The 23,831-nt window shown below is 39.6% G+C and overlaps 1 protein-coding gene across 7 annotated transcripts; it reads left to right on the forward strand.

Moving 5' to 3' along the window:
- Positions 1 to 115: 115 nt before the first annotated feature.
- Positions 116 to 22,890, forward strand: LOC308481611 (uncharacterized protein C18orf63). 7 transcript variants are annotated; one of them, XM_081014187.1, is made up of 15 exons: positions 116 to 1,422; positions 3,906 to 4,077; positions 4,979 to 5,057; positions 6,174 to 6,230; positions 8,717 to 8,828; positions 10,131 to 10,172; positions 11,107 to 11,183; positions 11,587 to 11,696; positions 12,316 to 12,412; positions 12,508 to 12,584; positions 13,777 to 13,960; positions 14,643 to 15,680; positions 19,602 to 19,721; positions 20,235 to 20,329; positions 21,764 to 22,890. In XM_081014187.1, exons 2-14 carry the CDS (start codon positions 3,944 to 3,946, stop codon positions 20,292 to 20,294), a joined length of 2,187 nt encoding a protein of 728 aa, XP_080870313.1. In that variant the 5' UTR covers positions 116 to 1,422; positions 3,906 to 3,943; the 3' UTR covers positions 20,295 to 20,329; positions 21,764 to 22,890. The 7 variants fall into 7 exon arrangements, with proteins under 7 accessions (XP_080870313.1, XP_080870309.1, XP_080870310.1 ...); XM_081014183.1 differs by lacking the exon at positions 116 to 1,422 and adding an exon at positions 1,472 to 2,866; XM_081014184.1 differs by lacking the exon at positions 116 to 1,422 and adding an exon at positions 1,472 to 2,380.
- The last annotated feature ends 941 nt before the right edge of the window (positions 22,891 to 23,831 follow it).

The following is a 23,831-nucleotide window of genomic DNA, read 5'->3' on the forward strand; positions in this document are numbered from 1 at the left end:
GACCGAACGACGGGAGCTCACCCGCCGCGGGGATTCGAACCGCCGACCATACAATCGGCAAGTCCTAGGTGCTGAGGTTTTACCCACAGCGCCACCCGCGTCCCTCTCATTAGATACATATGTACAGTATTAAGTCCACTTAGGAAACAATGGTGTAACTCAAACACTATTTTAAAGACTTGTTTTCCCTCAGCCAGACTTAGGTTGGCTTTAGACAGTAGCACCCCTGCTGCTGCAGAGTTTGAATCTTGTATAAATTTACATCAGCTTAATTTACACGGGTCTGCTTTACACCAGCTTCTTGTACATAAGATTGCTCACTAGCACTGTTTCAGCAGTTGCAATTGAATTAAATTGCAGTTTATAAAGGTTTCTAACTTTATATATCGTAGTCATTTGTTTTTAATGTGCTGCAAGATTCTTGGCAGTTTTTCTATTCTAGAGCCTTATTTACCTATTCAAGACTATGTCAGTTCAAAACTGTTAAATATTTCACAATTGAGCAGGTATGAAATCTGATGTGAACTCCATTAGTCTCTAACAAAGTTCCTTTGGATTAAAAACTGCTTCAGTAACAGTATAATGCTATAAAGGTCTACTGTTTTCAAAGGGGCTTATTCCCAGTTGAGTGGATACAGTATATGATTGCTGTCTAAAACATTCAGGTGTTTAGTTTAAAAACCAAAAACAAGTTTGGCTGAAAAACCAAAAGAAAGATGATTTTCTAAAATACGCAGAGATCTATATGCTTACTATAGCGTTCACACATTACAAAATGCCAGTTGTTCCTAAAATTTGGGTGGCCGTAATGCTGAGTCCCCATCCCCTTGAGACAGAAAAATATATTGTCCATAATATTTTAGGAGTAATATGTCATCTTGTACACTTCTACATGGATGCTTTAGATTAGATTCCTGCATTGCAGGAGGTTGAACTAGATTGACCCTTGCGATCCCTTCCAACTCGACAAATTCTAGGATTCTATACATACACAGTGCAGTTTTCTGGGATCCAAGCAAGAATTCTTGTTACGATTCTCTGCCATGGTCATTAAGGAAATCACCCGCTGGAGCTAGCAGAAATAAGCTAATGGGGCTTTGTTCAAAATAAACCTTCTCAAAATTGCACCACAGTATAGCAGGGAACTCAGGGAACTTTGAAAGTCCAGCACTGTATGTGATCTGAGGCTCAGTAAAAAGGAATGTATTATTATTTTTTTAACCAATTGCGAAGACCTTCACACACACAGAGAGAGAGAGAGATAAGGAAAGGGTCCTCGATTCAAGGAGAACACTACTTGTGCTTCCTGACAGGCAGGCCCCGTGAATGTTACAGCATAGATTATCTGCAGGAGATGAGAAGTCGCATTGCTCCTGGGCTGCTTGTTCCTCATTCCGACGCCGCCTCCTTCCAGGACTAAAGGTTGCCCTTTGCGGAATCGGGCGCCTCTCCTGAACTTTGGACGCGGGGAACGTCGCCACGACCAATACTGCCTTGCAAGAAGCGGGGGCTTGTTCCGCATGCCATCCCCCCCCCCAAAAAAGTAGTTAGTCATTTTCCCCCTCACACTATCTCCCTCTTAAGCCCCGCGGGAGAGTTGCGAGGGGAAAGTTGAGAAGCTTGTGAAGAGGAGGCGGGGAGCCGGTTTCTCAGCAGAAAAGTCGAAGAGGCGACCGACTCCCCTATATATCGTGTTCCTTCTCCAAACCGCGCCCTTTCCTCCCTCATGAGTCCATTTTCTCCAACTTTCTGTCATCGTGATTGCTCCCCTCACAGAGGGCGCTTCCAGGGGACGCTGCCTGTGTAACGTTCCCCCCCCCCCTCACGTTTCCCGCGCTTTTCTTGCTAGGTGGCTTCTATGCTCGGCTTCTCACTGGGGCTCTTGCCCTCACGATTGCTTCCCCGCTGCCTTTCGAGGTAGCCCTCCCAGTAAGAGGAGAGATCCACCTCAGGACGCTCAGATCTTTGGAACAGATTCAAAGGCTGCCCTGCAAAACTCTTCACAACTCGACCATCAGAGCCAAACTAGACTTTCTGGGCAAATGGTGGTTTGCAACAGGAATGTGGCACATATACAGCAATAGGTATCCATAAGCCACAGGGGCCTGCTTCACACACACACCTGAATCCCTCGATTTCTCTGCACTTTGTGACAGGCAGCTGAATGTGTGAATGGACACAACTGAGTAACGCTGAATATATTATTACCATTTTATTTATATGCCACCCTTCCTCTTGATGGGGCAGGGAACCATGTGATAATAAGCACACCAGCTGAACACAATAATTACAAGCTGTGCAGCTTTAAACATAACATTATACAACAGCGCAATAGCAACATTGTTAAAAACTGAGGGGAAAAATCATCCCTAAAGCCCAAGTGAGCAAAAGTGTTTGTAGTTAACATCTGAAACTTAACAGCCTCAATGCCCATTGTATTTCCTCAGTCAAGGTGCTGCCACCAAGAAGGCTGTGTCTTGAGTCACCACGCCATTGGTCATGCCTATTGGTAGGATTACGGAATATCTGTGATTGTCCATTCACATATAATAACCACCACTGGATATTGTGAATAAGTAATATAGGAATAAACAGATTGCCCCAAAATCAACTTCTGTAAGAGAAAGGTTGCATGATTTAGTTCCCGTTTTTCAAGTTTTTCATCTTTCTGCTAACGTTAGGCCTGAAGGGGGGAAAGTAAGGGAAGAACTGCAAGAAAAGTAGAACTACTAGTGTCGTCATGTCGTAACAGCATAACTGTCAACAGTAAAATAAGGATGAGGGATTTTCAACAGTCTTCCCTACCCCAGCCTCAAGAGAAAGCTTTCCTTCAGACTTCTGATGCGCTCCCACATTAGTTTTTTAGGTAGAAATATGTACCTAGGCAGTTGTTTTTAGGAAACAATTTGAATTTAGTTTAAACTACACAAAGCTCCTTTTTTCTGTACAATCAACTCACCTCAGTAAATCCAAGTTCTAATCTCTTACTGGTCATCACTACAATCAGCTTGAATGCATAACCAAATAATACCAGTGATATACAATTACTTAAATTTTGAGGGTTATTTGGTCATATATTTGGGTATTCAGTTTTCAGAATGATGTTTGGTGAATGAAAAGTTGGGCTGAAAAGCAGCTTGTGTGCTGCTTCTGGCTCTGTTTGATATGACAATAAAGAAGCCACTACTGATGTTCACAAAACTGCTTTCTGTTCTACTATGTGCCATGCTCTATAGTCAGAAGTCCCATATGCCATTATTTTATTATTTATCATGATAATTTATTAAATTTGTATACTGCCCTCCATCCAAAGATTAAAACATAAAAATACAAAATGAGAACAAAAACCAATCACACACACACATTTCAAAGACCATAGAATGTTTAATCAGCCAAAGGCCTGGTGCCTAAAGCTATGTAATGAAGGTGTCAGATGAGCCTTCCTGCTGAGAGCATTGCACAAATAGAGAACTACCACAGAAAAGGCAGCACACGAAGAAGGGCCTCAAATGATCATCACAGGGTCTGTGTCAGTTCATATGGGGAAAGGTGATCCTTGAGGTATTGCTATCCTGAACCATTTAAGGCTTTATAGTCAAAACCAGTACTTTGAATTGGGCCCGAAACTAAATGGCAGCCAGTGCAGTCGAGCCAGTATTGGTGTGATAGGCTCAAACTGTTTTGCCCTGGTGATCAACCTGGTCGGCGAATTCTGCACCAGCATAAGTTTCCATACTGTCTTCAGAGGCAGCTCCCTGTATAATGCAGTACAGTAATCCTCCCCCAGTAACGTGCTACTGAAAAACCTAACTTCTTCTCACCTACCCCCTCTTTCTTATATTAATTTGCCTTTATTTATATGTACCCTTTCTGATAATCATTTCCCACCCTCCACTTTGTTATAGGTCAGAGATTACTCAGTTCTTGTAGCTAGCAAAGCAATATGAATGACGTTACGTGCCAGTCTTTGTTTTTCATCAGTCTGCCTGAGCTGCGAAAACTCTGTGCCGTGAAGGTTACACTGAATTCTCAGTTCGCAGCAACAGAAATTAGAACAGCACAAAGGAAGATGTGCAGGTAAAGGAAATTTGTTTATTGTATTTTTTGCACCTTTGCTATCCTAATGAAGTTCATAGTGGACACATGGCGGAAGGGGGAATGATGATGCTGGGGGGAAAGCATGCATTGATGTTTTTACATATAGGTTGCTTATCATGGTTAGATCACAGGCACTGAAACTATCTGCAAAGGGTCCAACAATCCTATTGCAGCTTGCTGAGCCAAGGAACACTCTGTTGTGACTGTGAGAGAGTTGCTGTAGCTCAAGTTCTGATATTCTTTCTTCACAATTCAGATGCTTTGTACACTAATAAATGCCAAAATGATAAGAAGCTGAGTGTATAAAACACTTGCTGCCTCTGACTAAAGCCAGTTTTAGGCACCCAGTCAATAATGAATACACATTATTAAATATTTAAGACTCAATAAAGATTTTGTTACAACATTACAAAACTTGATGTTACTATGGAACTATCACAATATGCCTCACTTCAAATGATTTCAAAAGTAAAGGACCTCTGACTTAGTCTCCCTCTAAAAATTGTAGCCTAGCCTCAGACTACGTGGACCTGTGCTTGCTGGCACATCAGGTCTTAAGAATGGGCCAGTAGAATTTACATATAGAAATGGATATTGCATCCATACATATGAAATTGCATTTGCTAGGATTTTTGTTTTCTGCTAATTGATCAACTGTGCTTCACTTCCATGAGTAATATCTATGGTAAGATACATGGAATTAAAGAATATACATAGTTAATGGCCAGTTATTCTGAGGACACTTAGATGACTGTGAAGCAACATCTTAAAGAATGTTGACTAAAAGAAAAAAAATTGTAGAGTGCAGTGTACTTTGGGTTATAGATTTACTATTATGGAATTGTGGAGGTTAGTGACAAGTTTTGAATGCTTTACCTAGGCAACTCTTGCATCTGCATCAAGATGTGCTTTCTTCACCTGTTCCTGGAACATTGAATCAAATTTCAGTGGTTATGACGGTCAGTAATAATATTTCTGGTAACTTATATATAAATTCAGAGTATAGATGGTCCAAGATCCCCTGGACAAGATATTGCACACACTTATGTCTGAGCTTATGAAGTCAGGGTTTTCCAGGACAAGATTTCCCCAGGGAATAAACTGCCACTCCCCATCCAGGATCTGGAGAACTGAAACCAAGTTGCCAAGCAACAGTGAACTGGTGAGGCTGTACAAGCAGAAAAGTATAGAGGCCTGGTTGCCCTGGCAATTGGAATGACCTGGCTCTTCCCTAAAGACCCCAAAGTCTTATAGGACTCCAGGCAACCACAGAAAGCATGAGAGGCCTCCCATCTTTAATTTAAATGTTGATCATATGTCTGAGGATCAAACATTCTGGCTACAACGGTTGATTAGGTTGGAGGCCAAGAACAAGGAGGAAAAACTGGGAGACATTCAGTGGCAGGCCTGGGGGTCTCAAATTTCAACAGCATCCTGTGTGATGCCAAAATTCAGCAAACCACCCCCCTCACCTTTCACTCTATATCATAGTTGCAACAACCCCAAGCGCTGCACCCAAAGTGACTGAACCAGTAGCACTCCCCTAAATCCCTAAATATGTGACATTAACCCCCTATTCTTTCTATCTCATATTATACCAGAGAACAAGCCAGTGATGAGGCTCCTTAGCAGGGCTGCAAATGTACATGCTTACAAAGATAAAGATTGTTAGCAGAATTCATGTGATTGATACCTTGATCTTAAGATTAGACTATTACTTTCCAGTCCATAGAAGCTTGTTATACAACCGTAGCATTTGACAGTTGCCTTTATCAGCCACCCTCTGGAAAGGTCTTATCCTGAAGTCACAAGGGGACTAAACATAGTGCCTTCCCATTTTCTCTTTCCCTTAAATACATGAGTTTAGAAAGATTCTAAAGACAAACAACTGTCATGAACAAACCAAGTAACATAGTTTCTTTGTAGTGATTTTTGTCATTTAGAGAAAATTTCAACATTTCTACATATGGGAGTGAGACCAATTGCATTTTTCTCAAAAAATGTAAGATTATCTTCATTAAATGTATCCAAACAATATCTATCTGTGATATATTTGTTTGTTTTGCTTGTTTTAGATACTCTTCTATAAGTCAGGAAAATTTCAAGCTTATATAGAGAAAAACAGATCTATAGTAAGTAATAAAAGTTTTTTCTAAGCCTGGTTACATTGTTTAGCAATTGCATATACTTATTTGTTTTGTTTATTTGCTAAATGTATATACCTCACATAAAACCTAGCTCTCTGAAAAGTTTGAAAAGTTTTCTTTATAATGCCCAGTCCAGTCCAGTGGCTGGTGGCAGTATACCTAGGACTACCTGTAGTAACACAAGTTGATTATTTTTTTAATCACCAGTTCAGTGCCTCACCAGTTCACACAAGCTTGTTAAGAATTGTTAAGCTTGTTAAGGCTGTATAAGAATCCACACTTGGATAATGAATTTGCTATTAGTATAAATCAACAGAAAAACTGTTTTTGTAGGTTTCTGTCCCCTGACCTGCTATCTATCAATACAGAACTAATTTTCTGTAGGAAAAGTGAAAAGGAAAAGGGCAAATTTCAGGAGTGAGCCAGCGGTAAATCACACGGTGAAAGTTGGAGCTATCTCTACTGTAGCAGGAACCCCCCACCCCAATCATTCAGTTTGTACAAACTTCACACACTCACACTCACACACTACATATGCCACACTTCTGTTATAAATTCATAGAAAAATCAACCATACATCGGATTTGCACTGTTCCATTTTTATTTTACTCCATATGACAAGGACTATCAAAGGGGGGTGGCTTGGTTCTGGTCAGCCATAATCCCTTCACCATCCCAGCACATCCACAGGAGCCCTGCCCAGTTGCTATGCCAACCCTGATGGTCCTAGACAGAAGACCATCAAGATCACAAAGAACTTGCATATGGGAGTGGATTCAGCATGGACTGAAACAAAGGACAATGATCAGATCTTCCCTCTGGGGGCAGGAAACTGCCAACTCCCCTTTGTCTCCTGGAAGTGACTCATGGGCAGGGGAAAGGAGGAACCAGCCAGGTGACAGGACACTCAGGTTACCACCACAACTCCTCCCTCAACCCCTCCTTTCTGTAATGTATGCATGATGTCAACCCCTCCTTTCTGTAATGTATGCATGATGTTTCTGGGGGTGGGCTTGACCTAGAGGATGGGAATTTCAAAAGTTTTTATAAGGTCTTGCACACCATCTTTCTGTGTCTTTCCTCTCTCCTGCAAGTGAGGGGAACACCCTGTTGCAACAGTTCAATAAAGGCCAAGCCTACAGGCTGCTGTTTTGCTCCAAATTATCCTGGTTGGTGTCTTTGTTTTTGTCCAAGGGAGCCCTCGGATTTTTCCGGTAACACTACTAGCAAAAACGCAATTGACACAGAAGTGTTAGGCCTAGCGGGCACAGCAACTTATCTCTTGTTCCCATGAATCAGTTGCTGATATGGAAGGTCCCTGCCTTTCTACAGCTGTCTAAGTCCCCTTTTCTCCAGGGTTTGTTTTCCAAGCAATTGGAGACTGTGACTTGTGCATCGCCAATCGCTCTTCCACCCTTTTCCTGCCTTTGGTTCAGGGAGACAAGAGGGAGGGGAGCTTGCTGCAGCAGCAGGAGGAGACACCCATGACACTTCACCAGCCTGACTCATCTCTGCCTCTTGGCCTCTCTCCTTCCACCTCCTGCTTCAGCTTCTGCCTCTGATTCGGAACTTCTCTCTGTTACACACTTTCCCAGCTCACTAAGGCCTGTTACCTCCTCAGCTTCCAATACCTCCCTTTCCCAGTCTTCTCCCTCTGACCACTCATCATTGTCCCACCACCACTCTCTGGGCTCTGAGTCTTCTTCCCTTGGTGGTTCCCCAGCTGGTTTCTCCCACCGTTCCTCTCCAACCAGGAAAATTAGAAAACATGAAAATTGATGGCTATTGAAGGACTGTACCTCAGTACAGAGCTTACATTTTCACTTCATTTTTTAGCACAGATGTTATACAATTGTAATAGTATACAACACTGCTACATTATGTTGAACCAAGAAAAATAACTTGTGTAATTTACTGCACACTGGGAAGCTGTGTTAGCACTTTCAAAGGCAAAACTAGATATTTCAATCACATCACTGGGAACTGAATGATTGTTTTTTTGTTTAGTAGATAACAACTCAGATTGGAACCAACATTGTGGGAGATAAGATTTTACCCTTTGTCCCCACCATGGGTCACCTGCCCAGCTGTTATCCACCCCAAGAGAGTGCCAATGGCAGCTTCCCTCCTGCAAATAACAGCTCCTCCCTCCCTGGTGGAGACAATCAAGATAAAAACCATGGCAGAGGCAGTGGATTACATCTCTTCTCTCCCCACACTGTGGTCCTGTATCCTGCCCTTCAAACCATCTGTTTTACCAAACAGAAAATTGTCCCACAACTGCCAATTGCAATTGTTGGTCACCCCATTTAATTTGGCCCTTTGGTAAAGAAGAGCTGCGGCTAGACAGAGTGGAATGTACTTCGCTGCATGGATCAATCAACTTCATATAGTGTCAGTATGCTCTATGATTAGCATATTTTGAAAGAGAAAGCATGTATTTTTTATTGTTTTTTGGTTTATCACACTAGATGGCAATGCCAGAGAGAGTTGTTCCAGCTGTCTTTCAAACCTGCCTGTCCTATACACTTATAGCCAAACTTGCTCCTAATTGGAACCAAGCTGGTCATCTCTTGATACAAGGTATTTATTCTGAACCTTTGACAATCACAGTCCTATGTAGTGTTATATATTTGCTCTTTTCTGCATACATTGCCAATTTGCTAGCTTTAGAACTTCTTTTGTCAAGTGATCCTAAGGAAATTTTAAGTGTTACTTTAGAAAATGCTTATAATACCCATGCATATTTGCATATTCCTTCTGATCTGGGCAGTCACCTCCCCTAGTACTAACTAGTTTGGGAGAGTTGAGAAAAAGGAATAAAGGTCCCATGGGACACTGACTGAATAGCACTGAGCTAAACTGCATAGCATGACTAGAACAAGAATTTTTGTTCATATTTCATCAGACCACACACTGCTTGTTCACTACCGGAACTCCTGCCAAATGGTATTTGACATGACAGTTGTGCATTTACAGGTTCAAAGAAGATAAAGCACAACTCTGAGAAATAAAACATATTCACTTCCATATAAAATCCTATGTAAGAAAAGCCTAGACAACTTTGTCAGCTTCTTTGAATTGTCATGACTCCATTCAAGATACTGAATTTTTCATTCAGTGGGGCTCAATTGCACAGTCTAGCCAGTGCCTCCTCAATTGTCTGCCCCACTCCCTAGCCATGCCATAGCCTTTTGGTGGGACCAATGCCTGCACCAACTCCTTGTATGCTAAATAAAGATGGCCAGGAGACAGAGAAAAGGTAAGGATAGTTTCCACCCCCCAAAGGACCAGAGGAGGTGCTGAAGGTAATTAAAGAGTGAGATAAAAGGTTTTGTGACTGGTGCCCTCAGCCCTCTCTGAAAATAAAAAAAATGTGTCCCTTGATCCAAAAGGTTTGACAACCCCTGATTTAGACGCTCTGAATCAGCAAATTCTGTCTAAAATTGGGATGTTGAGTCATAGTACCTCCAGCTCAAGTGTCTGTGCTTAGCTTGGGGAAAGCTAAGTTATGGAACTCCTTGTCACAAGGAAAATGCTGTGACAAAGAATTTCCTAAAATGGATTAGACATCAGTGGAAAATGATATCCATCATTGCCAACGGATTATGTCAAACTCTGCTTCCATTTAGCACCATTTTCTTTCTGGCTTTGTCCCTGCACCACCATTCTGTGTCTTGTGGGTCTCAGTAACTTCTAGTCATCTCAAGTGGGCCCTGGGGGTGAAATGTTTGAGAACCCAAGCTTCATACTGCATAAGGAATCTATTTTGAGGCAGCCTTGGATGGGAGAAACCAGATCCTTTCCAAAATACTGATTTGTAAAGGCTTTATAAAGGCAGCAGGCATATTTGTTTTATAATATGTACCAATTCCATTTGTTAAGGGAAAGATTTTCTGTCACAAAGGGGAAAGCAAAATGCAGTTGGTAAGTACAATATTGATTGAAGAAAATATATGTTGCCCTCTCAGGACCTGAAATTATTTTGGTGATATGTGTACTCATGTCAGTGTGGTTGAAAAATAATGGAATAATTTGTGCATCAAATGCAGGTACAGAGGATCACCAGCTGAACCTCTACTATGTTTGCTTTGTTGGAACCTGATGAAGATATCTTTCGGTGGAATGCTATGTCAGGCTATTACAAATGTTCAGGCTGCACAAGCATATCAGCTTGCAAGATGGAACAATCCCTCTCCTCACTCCCACCACACACTGGGGGTTCTCTCAACACCCCCCTGAGCCAATTTTGGGGGGCTGAGGAGGGGGGAAAGCCCCATTGGGCACACTGAAGCCCTTGCTGATGGGTTTTATTAGGTGAATCCTGTCATGTATCTTTAAAAGCCTGGTATATCAGTCACCATGAAGGCAGATTATGCATATATTTCCCATTGTCAAGTGGCAATCAGAGGCCAGTAAGATGACTGCACATAACGTGTGCATGAAAGGCAGTTGTCAACATGCAGTGATGACAGGAATGCCTATATTATGTCACTCCCCAATACTAGGCACAAGTAAACTACCAGGAAAAACCTAGAATGCCCCTCTACTGCTACTAATTCTGTGACCTTTAGGAGATCAACAATTCATGTCTGGAACCATAAGCACTATGGTTTTCCTCAAGCATGGGTTCAAATTCCCTTATAGCTCTAACAACTGTAGCTGCTGCAAACAACCCTTTTGCCAGGAAAAGTGCTAGGCTAGGGCTACACAGAGAAGGTGGGATGGCTATTTGCTACATGCTTAAGCTCTTGGATTTGCCAGATTCCTATAGTGTAAATTGTTGGTTGGAAACTTTGTTTAAAATTAAGCACAATCTTTTTGCCTATTAATTATCTGAATATTACAAATTTTATTTTAGTTATGGACATCAATGTATCAGAGACTCAGCTCTGCATTAGTGTCGAAGTTTTCACAGTACGTCTGCCACCACCTGAGGTACAGGAGTAAATCAATGTTTTCTACTTGCATTTTAACTAGGCCTGCAAGTCTGCATCCTATTGGGGGTTTATTTATTATTTATGACACTTTCCCCTTCCTTACCCTACACCTTCTCCAAATCTGCTCCAGAGGGTTGGGGAATCTGCAGAACAGATTTAGTGAGTGTGAAGGATGGGGAGTCCCATTCTGCAAAGAGAAATATTTGTACTGGTGAGATTGTTGCTTAGTGCCATGTTGGTTATAAGCCAATGTACTCATGAAGTTTTGATTTCATAATAAGTAGATGAATGCTGTATAGGTTTTTATGGTACCTTAATTATTTTAATGCATAATACTTACTTGCCGTATATGTTTGCAGATACTTTGAAAAATTACTTTATTGATTTTTTTCTATTCTCAGCTTGAAGAATTTAATATTTCAGCAAACATCTTAAAGAAATTTGACAGTGATAATAATGCTATCATTCAAAAATACTCTATTTTAAGTAACTGGTGCTATGTTTTGCCAAGGTATGTTTTTATATTTCAACAAGAAATGCTAATGAGATGAACAACACATCTCCTGCAATATGTATTAGTAATTATGACTAGTTTGGAAATTGATTACTCAAGGAGAAAAAACATTTCATGACCAATGTCAACTTTTCATAAGTGTTCATACAAATTCAATTGGCATATTCATTATTTTTTTAAAAAAGGAATTTTTCAAAGTCTATATTTTTATTTTTATTGCATACTATTTTTAATCTTTACACATTTCCATAGGAAAATTTATTCTATCTGTTTTCCCTGTATCAAACTGTAAGTGATATCTGCAGATAAATTTGCGTTACCAGCTTTTTCTGTATGAGAGACTGGCGAAAATGTCACAGCTTTGTAGCAGATAAAATTTTACTGTTAAATTATAAACAAAGAGTGACAGTTCAGTTTCTGATCTACTTCCTGTAAAACAGGCAAATTGTTTCACTAGCCAAGTTAAGTTACAATGCTGTAAATCACTCACTGGTGTGGGTGGACTGTAGGATCATCCAGCACAATTCATATGTGTCATGAAAGTAACTATGTTTTCTATCTCATTATATGGCATGGAATTATTATTTTTTAGTTTTCTTTCCTTACTTCTGCACAGCATGAAAATGGGTCAGATCATAAGCATTAGCCACATAATTCCACCCGATACTCCATTCCAGTCATATAGTGATTTGCAGCTTCACTGGGAAAATCTGGTAAGTGAGTGCAAATACATAATTTGTTCAATGTTGACTATTTTATATAGCAAGTTCTTAACCTCCTTGTATTTATGTATATATATTTTCTTCAGTATGGCTATATTCTTCCGGAGGATCCTGGGATTTATTGCAACGTTTACTTCAAACTGATAGGGGAGCAACTCTTCACATATCTTTTATAAACTTTATATTTATGTATTAATTTATTTCTCCTTTTTGGCACCTACCTAAGATTATGGGCCAAACCTGCTATACACAAAGTTTCATAAAATAATCAAGCTCAGTAGTTAAAATTATCAAGTAGTTCCATAGTAAATGAAAGTGACATAATATAACATAAGCCCTTTTAAAGTCTCTGATTTTAGTGAGAACATAAAAGGCTATTTCCCATTCAGCATTTGTTAAGTGCAAATAATAGTTATCACCACTCTGAATACACATAATTTCATCTGAGTTATAAATCATTTTTTAAATGGTCACAAACACACAATCAAAATTCTACACCAAAAAGCTAAATCCTGTGACCTAAATTCTGTACAAATTTAGATTTTTTTTTCTTGTTTTGAATCATTTATCCTGATTTTTATCTTCATTGGGAGGGAGAAGGGGGTATGAAGGACACTGAAGTATTATTCCGACTATTAGAACATTTTACCCAGCTTCTGATATTTCAGCAGGCAGAATCTATATAGTTGTAAAAACATGCTTGAAAAAAGCATAATGGCCCAAAATTTATTTTTTAAAGTAAATAAAGGGTGGGTTTTTCAAAAACAGATTTCTTTGTGCTGCACTGTAATGTTCTATGTAGAATCACAGCAGCTGCAGAGCACTGCATGAACTAGAACCACTATTCTTTAGATAACTGAAATACATATGAACATAACTTATTTTGTTTTGTTAAATCTTGATTCAAATTGTCTTCACTTTATTTGTGCTCCATTTCAGTTTTAAGCTGAATCAGCACAGATGCATCAGTTGCTACCACAGATGCATCAATTACATCAATTGTTATGGAAGTTTAAATGGTCATTGTCAACAGTTATGTGTTTGCCCTTTTGCAGTCTGCACACACTTTTGAGCGCCAGTGGCGCTAACTGCCAAATGATCCCATTCTTCACAATTCTTGCTAAGGTGCAGATATAGCATGGCCTTAATCAAGGAAAATTTCCCAGTGAAAGCCTTGTTGCAATAAACAGGAGCTGGAAAGGGGCACTTGTGTGCAGCTTCCATTCATTTCAGTAGACCTTGTGCAGGAGATTGTACCCCCTGTCTTTATCATACACATTGCACAAGGAATGAAGCAACAACTTCTCTATGTATATTTCTCAAACAATTTCTTTCAGTCCTTAACACCAACTCAGATATCCTTTCAGTTGCATACGAAGTCAGCCAGTGCAGTACTTTCCTAGAGTAGATTTAGAAGGTGTTCTAAGTGCTTTTGCTGCTGATCTGAAGACTGTCATTCCACACATTTGTGGGCTTCCTGTTAAAATGATAAGTAAAGCATTATATGCCACCAAAGATCTTACCCAATCATCTGTACAGGTAAAGGCTATTTAAATATTCCTGTTGAAATTCCTGGATGTATTGTTAATGGATCTTGGGAATAGTTTTAGAAACTTTGGAAGACAGCTACTGTACTTTGGTTTTTGCCATTGTGGCACATAGAAGCCATCTCTTTCTGCTCTTATAACAGTGGGATAATATATGAAGTGGCTGAAGTAAGAGGGTGAACAACTAAAGCAGACACAGCAGTCACGTGGAAACCAAAGCAGTCCACATAATTTTTACTGTGACAACCAGAGATGTGATGGTTGCTCTTGTTGCTGGCATGATAACTGCAAATAGTTATGTGCCTAAAATGATTCCAGGTCTTCCTAGTTAGGATCTCTGATTATTATGAGCAGTTTTCCACTGATTTGTGGGAAAACTAGTAAGAACTTCAGAAACTAGTAATAACTTCAGAAACTAATCATTGTGCTATTTATATGGCACCCTCCCCCAACATGACAGGGCACCCAGCAGTCTTAAACTATGTAGTTTATTTGTTTTGATGCCTTGCATGCTTGCTTGTTTTTTTACTTCATCCGCACGATGTTCTCATTCAAGTAGCAGCCCACACTTCCCGTCCCAAGTAATTCAGATTTTCCCCAAAAATTGTTGTATACAAAACCTGTTAATGGTACATAATGTATTTCAAATTACTCTGTGGTTTCTCGGTTTTTAGAAAGTTAGCTCCAAACCAGCCAATCTCACTGGAAAAAGGAACTGCAAGGTAACTTTGACTCAAGTACCGGTAATTCCAAAAAAGGGCATGCTCAGTTCTTCAGCATGTGCTATAGAAAATAGCCACAAGATGGAGCTTAAAGCCAACCAACCGAAAACAGATATTTTTACTAATCTCAGTTTACTAGCAGAAGACAAGAACATTGAGGCGCCAGGGAGAAAAGTGTATAGTAGGAAACAAGAAAAAACTTCAGAAGAATCTGCAGGAATGCTAAGCTCAAAAGTATCTTTTAAAACGTCAAATAATACTTTAAGAAATTATTCTACCAGAATCATACCCATCTTTAAAGGAAAGCTGTTGCAGCTGGATAAGCAGACCACAAAGGCCACCCATGAAAAGAAAAGGCAGAATGCTTCTAAAGTAATGAACACAGCTGCTAAATTGGCTGTATTCAAGCCTAGTACAGATCAAGTTAACAAATTGTTACGTGATGCATCATTAAAAAATATTACAAACGGAAGTGCTCTTCGGATACAGACTGGAAAAGCCAATGTTAAGTCTAGTAAACTTGCATTAAAAGAGAAAAATGAGAATTATGGACACTTGGCAAATTATGCTTTAGCTAATGGAGGAGTTTTAGACAGGGATTCAAGTAAATTCAAATCCATAAGACTAAATTCCTCTTTGAAATCACCTAGTGACCTTGCAGTGCATCATGTATCAGTTGTCCACCAGCATCTGAATACACCTTCAAATTTCAGAACAAGCCAGAATACCTTGACCACCGAGTCAAAGAAATCCCATCCCTGCATGTCTCACTCAGATGTGGATGAGGGAAATCCCAGAATATTTCACAATCAAATACAAAGCTCAGCTGAAGAAGAGAAAATGAATGCTTACAGTTTATGCAGCTCAGTACACAGTAGGGCCAAACAAGGAGATCACAAAGAATCACTAGGAATATCCCAGCAAGATACCATTAAGACTTCTAGTCATCATCTGCAGGGCAACTGCCTACAGGTATACCTAGTAATAAAGGTATTTAATCCATTTCAGCATAGGAGTTTCCTCATACTGCTGATTCATACAAAGACAGCATAGAAAGAAGGGGGGGTCATTTTGTGTCAAATTTCAGGTATATGACTTAGGCTTAGCCAGCAGTTTCTTACAAATACCTTCCTTCCCTATCTGAATATCAGGTGCTTAGCTCAGGCTGTGTGTGCGTGCTGTATGGCCTGTGGGAATCATATGGGCTTAATTAGCGCTGCTGAGCCCAACAGAAAATAAAACAAATCTGTGCAGATGTGTCCTTAGAAAAGGATGTGGAACTTGTGGTCCTCCAGATGTTTCTAGACCACAACCCACATCATCCTTGACTGTTACCTATGCTTGCTGGGATGATGGGAGCTGGAGTCAATAACATCTGGAGGGCAACACAGTTTAGCTACTTCTACCTTAGAAAATAATTCGAACACCATACTAATACTGCATGGTTAAAACTAAGGCCTCAAGCTGATCAGTGCCTAGATGAGAAAATGCCTAGGAGTTTTTCGCTATGTGCTTTTTGAAGGGTAAGTGAGAATACCCTTTTCATTTATTTTGATGCTGGTCTTTTTCTACCAGACAAATGAATAACATTTTTTCATTAACTTCAGTAAGTATTATTGGGTTGTACCGCATAGATTGCCAGTATATTTTGACTACTTGTTTCCTTAGATGGCAAAGCGAGGTCAACACATAATGTCTTTGACATTAGCATGACACTCTTAAAAGAGAATTAAATGTATTACAAAATGTACATTTAAAATGTATATTAAATAGCATGATCAGACTTTCAGTGGAGTTCTGTAAAGTTCAAAACCTTCTTATACTCAGGGCTAGCACTGAATATGTAAACTACCTTGCCAAAAGCATCTGCTTTCTTTCCAGTTTTCTTCTCATTCCTTTTATTTATTTTAACAAAATTTATATATGGCACCACTTACTTTGTAGTAAAACTTGGAGCTGTTTACAAGAAATATAGAATCATAGAGTTGGAAGAGACCACAAGGGCCATCGAGTCCAACCCCCTGCCAAGCAGGAAACACCATCAGAGCACTCCTGACATATGGTTGTCAAGCCTCTGCTTAAAGACCTCCAAAGAAGGAGACTCCACCACACTCCTTGGCAGCAAATTCCACTGTCGAACAGCTCTTACTGTCAGGAAGTTCTTCCTAAAGTTTAGGTGGAATCTTCTTTCTTGTAGTTTGGATCCATTGCTCCGTGTCCGCTTCTCTGGAGCAGCAGAAAACAACCTTTCGCCCTCCTCTATGTGACATCCTTTTATATATTTGAACATGGCTATCATATCACCCCTTAACCTCCTCTTCTCCAGGCTAAACATGCCCAGCTCCCTTAGCCGTTCCTCATAAGGCATCGTTTCCAGGCCTTTGACCATTTTGGTTGCCCTCCTCTGGACACGTTCCAGTTTGTCAGTGTCCTTCTTGAACTGTGGTGCCCAGAACTGGACACAGTACTCCAGGTGAGGTCTGACCAGAGCAGAATACAGTGGCACTATTACTTCCCTTGATCTAGATGCTATACTCCTATTGATGCAGCCCAGAATTGCATTGGCTTTTTTAGCTGCCGCGTCACACTGTTGGCTCATGTCAAGTTTGTGGTCAACCAAGACTCCTAGATCCTTTTCACATGTACTGCTCTCAAGCCAGGTGTCCCCCATCTTGTATTTGTGCCTCTCATTTTTTTTTGCCCAAGTGCAATACTTTACATTTCTCCCTGTTAAAATTCATCTTGTTTGTTTTGGCCCAGTTCTCTAATCTGTCAAGGTCGTTTTGAAGTGTGATCCTGTCCTCTGGGGTGTTAGCCACCCCTCCCAGTTTGGTGTCATCTGCAAATTTGATCAGGATGCCCTTGAGTCCATCATCCAAGTCGTTAATAAAGATGTTGAATGAGACCGGGCCCAAGACAGAACCCTGTGGCACTCCACTAGTCACTCTTCTCCAGGATGAAGAGGAACCATTGATGAGCACCCTTTGGGTTCGGTCAGTCAGCCAGTTACAAATCCACTGAGTGGTAGCATAGTCAAGACCGCATTTTACCAGCTTCTTTACAAGAATATCATGGGGCACCTTGTCAAATGCCTTGCTGAAATCAAGGTAGGCTACATCCACTGCGTTCCCTTCATCTACCAGGCTTGTAATTCGGTCAAAAAACGAGATCAGGTTAGTCTGACATGACTTATTTTTCAGAAATCCATGCTGACTATTGGTGATCACAGCATTCCTTTCTAGGTGCTCACAGACTGTTTGCTTAATGATCTGCTCCAGAATCTTCCCTGGTATTGATGTCAGACTGACTGGGCGGTAATTATTTGGGTCCTTTCTTTTCCCCTTTTTGAAAATAGGGACAACATTTGCCCTCCTCCAGTCTGCCGGGACTTCGCCTGTTCTCCAGGAATTCTCAAAGATGACTACCAGTGGTTCTGAGATCACATCTGCCAGTTCTTTTAATACTCTTGGATGCAGTTCATCTGGCCCTGGAGACTTGAATACATCTAAACTAGCCAAGTATTCTTGTACTATCTCCTTAGTTATTCTGGGCTGTGTTTCCTTTGCTGAATCATTTGCTTCAAATTCTTCAGGTCGGGCATTGTTTTCTTTATCGGAGAAGACTGAGGCAAAGAAGGCATTGAGGAGTTCAGCCCTTTCTGTGTCCCCTGTTTGCATTTCACCATCTTCTCCTCTGAGTGACCCCACTGTTTCTTTGTTCTTCCTTTTGCTACGAACATACCCATAAAAGCCTTTTTTGTTGCTTTTAACCTCTCTAGCAAGCCTGAGTTCATTCTGTGCTTTAGCTTTTCTGACTTTGTGTCTACACGTGCTGGCTATTTGTTTGAATTCCTCTTTGGTGGTTTCCCCCCTTTTCCATTTTTTGTACACATCCTTTTTTAATCTTAACTCAGTTAAAAGTTCTTTAGATAGCCACCCTGGCTTCTTTAGGCACCTTCCATGTTTCCGTCTCATTGGTATTGCCTGACGTTGTGCTTTTACTATCTCCCTCTTAACAAACTCCCAGCCATCATGAACTCCCTTTCCTTTTAGTATTACTGTCCATGGGATCTCACCCAGCACTTCCCTAAGTTTTATGAAGTCGGCTTTCTTAAAGTCAAGAAATTGAGTCCTAGTATGCTTGGCTGCTCCTTTCCGCTGTATAGTAAACTTCAGAAGAGCATGATCACTCGCGCCTAATGATCCTTCCACTTCTACCCCACTAACCAGGTCATCAACATTGGTTAGGACCAGATCTAAAATGGCTGTTCCTATTGTTGCTTTTTCCACTTTCTGGACAATGAAGTTGTCTGCAAGGCCAGTGAGGAATCTGTTTGACCTTATGCTCTTGGCTGAGTTTGACATCCAACAAATATCCGGGTAATTGAAGTCCCCCATTACTACTATCTCCCTTCCTTTTGCATGCTTGGCCATCTGTTCCAGGAAGGCATCATCTATGTCCTCCGTTTGGCTTGGGGATCTATAGTAAACTCCCACAATGAGGTCACTGTTATTCTTCTCTCCCTTAATTTTGACCCAAATGCTCTCACTTTGGCTTTGAGGTTCTAAATCTTGGATCTCTTCACAGGTATACACATCCCTGACATATAACGCCACTCCTCCTCCTTTCTTGTCTGGTCTGTTTCTCTGAAATAGATTGTATCCCCCCATTATTACATTCCAATCATGGGACTTATCCCACCAGGTTTCATATGATCAATAAGAGCAGTTAAAAACAAGTAAAAAGAATTAAAATTAACAGAAAAAAGATTAAAAGTTTTCCACAGAATGTATTGTAATGATAAGACACATCACACTATACGTATTTTTTAAAGTTCCATTTCCAAGGACATTTGTAACCATGTATGATTGTAAATTAATGGTGGAATAATATTGTTTTGTTTTTTTTAAGATACCTAAGACAAACAAGTCATCCCATTGCAAAGATACAAACTCAGTTCAGATTTTGTCAAAGATGGAAACACACTTGGCATCTGCATCAAACAGAAGTGGAAAAAGACAGCAGTTAAAGGTTTAGTAATAGTATTTATAGGCATGTTAGTGCAAGAACAAGGAGAGGGAAATTTGCCGTATTGACTCATACATAAAACAGATAATGGAAAGCACCACATTAAGAACAAGGTCTTATTCAGAAATGTTTATAAGAGGGGTGGGGTTTTTTTTAGCAAATTAATTAATTCTAGAATATCATTCATACTTCCCAGTCCCATATTCTGATTCTCCATTACATGGTAATTTTGACTGAAATATTTACTTGTTTATAGTAAAACCTTTCAGTTCCATGGCCTAAAAAAATGTGGCTGGTTTTGATTTTAACTTAATCAAAATGTTTAGAATGATATCTTAGATGTTTTGCTAGTCACATGTCGTATGCGCATTACTTCAATATTTCAGCATAAAAATATGTAATAGGTAGGAATGACATTTGTTAGGGTAGCTCTTGGCTGAATGCAACTCAGTTCAAAGTATTTTGATTTTCTTAATTGTAAATGTAATTTGCTTTAATGCTTTAACATGTTGGCAGGAAAAACAAGTCAGTTACTCAAAGCCAAAGAAACTAAGAACCAGTAAGCTATCAAACTAGAATAAGTATTTAGAGATGAAAGAAAGAAAAAACTGGTATGTAAGCACTAAATTGTACTTTCTTTTATTATAACCATTCCTATGATCATAGCTATTGATGAAATAAATATCACATAAGGTTTTTTTATTTGCTACTAGGTTTCTACTTATATGGTGCTTCTCAGCTATTTTGCACTTCTTACCACAAGCCAAGAATTGTATTTCCTTGTTTTCAAGCATTCCTAGTACTTTTCTTTTGTTAGAGTGCAAAGACCCATCTCTACGCAGATGTGCAAATAAATCTAATATGGCAAAAGCCCAGAAATACAAAAAAGCCCCCTGTGCAGCATATGAATTTACCTTCTTTCCACTGGAAAGTTCATGGTCAGAGGTTCGGGGTGGGGGGCAGGGAGGGATCTGGGTTGCTTATGCAAAGCCATGGGCAGGATATTCAAAATGGCAATGTTACACAAAATGCAAAACAAAAGTAAACACATGTGTGGTCCTTGTAAAGCAATATGTGTTGGTTATAAGGAAAATATAGATATACAAAAGGAGGATTCCTGGGTGTCAAGATCCAAGGTTGGGGCAACTATTTTTTGTGAGAGAACCCCAGCAGAAGTTTAAAATCACAAAATATGCAGCAAAGTAAAGCATGGAAATATAAGCTATTAGACCTTTAAAATATGACTTTCTAAGTTCCTTCCAAAGTTCCCATCTTCCTCTAGCTTAGAAAAAGACCCCACGTTCAATAAGTTTAAAAATGGTTTACTTACAAATTCTCCAAAGGTCAGTTTCATGTGCATTTCCATGCATCAGCCAGAAAACAAAGGCAGTAAAACTTGGATTAGTTACAGTGGTGAAATTATTGGCATAGGAACACAAAAATGGTTTGTAAGAGCCATGTAGTCTGAGTTGCAGCAACCAGCTCAAAACCTCTTCACAATTTGAGCTTCTCAGGTAGACTGAAGGGGAACAAAAGGTTTGATTACCCTCCTCCCAATGTAAGGAGGAGTGGCCTAGCTAAACCTGACAGGAGAGCTTACTCTATGGCATTAATCACTTCATGTTTTAATTAGATTTATGTGAGGCTGGTTATCCCACAGTATGTGGGAACAGCAGCCAAACCAGAGGGCTACAGTATGGTGCAGATGAGCCCTCTCACCCTCAGAGGCTCATGAGCTATATTGGAATTGGGTTAGCTGTGCTTTAACTCCTAAACTCTCTTTGTTTTTTGTAAGCTGCAGTTTTTGTGTATGTATTATGCAATGTGAAGCATTGTATGGCTATGTGAGAATATGTTTAGAAATAGTGTTGGCTTAGGGGTAGTACGAAACACACCATTCTTGGACCTGCCTAATTAGTTGTTATTTTGATTGTTTTACTCAACTTTTGAAGATTTTTTTCTCTTTGCCACTATATCTTTATGATAGTTCTAAATTGCAAAGAGCATGGCAACATAGTTATATTATGTATTTTATTTTTCCACAGCTGTGAAAGCAAGGGCATGTGATTGTATAAAAAAAATCAAATTGCAAAAGACTTTGTTCAGAAGATGTGGAATAGTCAACCTAGTTGATTTTTATCTGTTTTAAAACTGTTCCATTAATAAGGTTTGTTTCATCTGAAAAATGTTTTTTTTAAAAAAAAATTGTCTGCATTGTGATATTCTTTCCTTTTGTATCACATGTAAGTCTCATATGTGTCTAATTTTGATTGATATATGTGGTAATAAATGTTGCAGTGCACATTTTGAAATGATTTTACAGTATATTGTATAAATGCATTTTCTCATGTATACGTTGCTTTTAATTACACAAAGCCAGCATAACATTGCATATTAAGGCTCATTCTCATTAAATAAATAAATTTAAAAGTCAGCTTTCATCATTATTATAAATGTTCAGGATTGAAACTCCAATATGTATCTGCATGCATATGGGGAGGTGACAGTGTCTCACACCTCTCAGAATACTGCTTTGGACCCCCAACCTTAAGAGGTGATGACATTTCAGGGGGTTTGAAAAGCTCTCCTGTGTAAGTGGAAGCCCAGTATATATTTCTGTGAGTAGTTACAGATGGGTGATACTGACTGAAATAGAGTAGGGGCTCTGTGCTGCCACCTGCTGCAAATGGAATCAAATGTTTATAGACGTACTGAAATGTCTCCTGGAGTCCTTATTGTCACAAAGTGGTGAGAAGCTTGAATTATTAATCCTTCATTTGTTAATTCAGTCAGAGTTCTTAGCCTGATTTGAAACATTTAACTTATTGAACAACTTAATTTTCATTCCAGCCAAAGTTCATTCCAAGTATACATGCATATGCTATACTTTTTAAAAAACTAGAATATGTGAAAAGAGTAAAACATTGTTTTAAGGCAAACAGTTCACAATGGCTAGTAACTTTGGGGTCATACTTCGTTGCCAAATTACAAAGTGCTGATGTATGAAGTATTTTCATTTTGTATCTTGGGTTCCCATGTCATAATCTATCACAGAAAGACCCATTTACACTTATGTGAAGAGGCTGCCAAAATTTAATTGGCTTTAATTGTCTACTGTAATTAAGTACTGAATATTCCACTAATTAAACAATTGTCTTCTGTTTTAAAACGATTGGAACCCTGTCTTGTGAACTTTCAATTTAGTGGGCAAAAGGAAAGTGGCACAATGCCTTAATAAATCAGAAGTTGGCACAACTTCTGATTTGGCTGTAATATAACCATAAAGCACACTGAATGTTTTAACAAAATCTGACCCACTATTTAAAAACATTAATGTAAAGAACTCAATTGAATCATACAAGAATATTAATATGAGACAGGATGCAGACATGATTAGTAGTGCCATCTTTACCTGCTAAAAAGCATCAAGCTACATGTTAATTTGTGTTAGAATCTTAGGTTTAGGATCTCCACATCTATTTCTGTATTTTTAAAAAGTAGCTATGGGCACCTCAATCTGGTCTAGTTTGCATGGGTATTGACCCTTACCCCCAATCCATTTTTCCACTGAACTGTCTCACATGCTGCTATTTGCCTCCCAAGTGGCTGCACACACTAACGGTAGCCTTGGATATGAGTTTCAGTAGGAAAATAGCAAGGGGAAAATATGAACTCCCACCCCCTACTATATTGTGGTTGCAGTCAGATAAGGGGGCAGTGCAACTGCTTTTTTTTTGTAAAGAAAATACTGTGGGGACTCTCAAGCATGGGATTCAAACATGCCTTTAATATAGTTTAACCCTTACCCACATTGAATGCAGTGGGGCTTCCAAGTAAACACACAATTCCTATGGGTCCACAGTTTCATAAATGATCAGTATAAGAGAGCTGTGCTGGATCAAGTCACAGGCTTATATTTTCTTCTTTCCCAGAGTGGTCAACCAGATGTCTATAGGGCTAGAAACTAAACATGAAGACAATAGTTCCCTCCCACCATTGTTCCCCAACTACTGGTACTGAGGTTGCATACGCACGACAGTTTAAAGTGGATATGAGGCATCACCTGCGTGCATGTTTTTCACATTTTCCACACAATGTCCTCATTCAAGTGGC

This window comes from Podarcis pityusensis, assembly GCF_964106645.2.
Source record: "Podarcis pityusensis genome assembly, chromosome: 7".
In the NCBI taxonomy this organism is placed as follows: domain Eukaryota; kingdom Metazoa; phylum Chordata; class Lepidosauria; order Squamata; family Lacertidae; genus Podarcis; species Podarcis pityusensis.

Excerpts from the sequence above, each read along its gene's own strand:
- LOC308481611 (XM_081014187.1), top strand. The coding sequence starts at position 3,944 with ATGAATGACGTTACGTGCCAGTCTTTGTTTTTCATCAGTCTGCCTGAG. Across the intron at positions 6,231-8,716 it reads TAGAGAAAAACAGATCTATA|ATGGCAATGCCAGAGAGAGT; the intron begins GTAAGTAATAAA and ends TTATCACACTAG. Across the intron at positions 12,585-13,776 it reads ATAGGGGAGCAACTCTTCAC|ATATCCTTTCAGTTGCATAC; the intron begins ATATCTTTTATA and ends ACACCAACTCAG.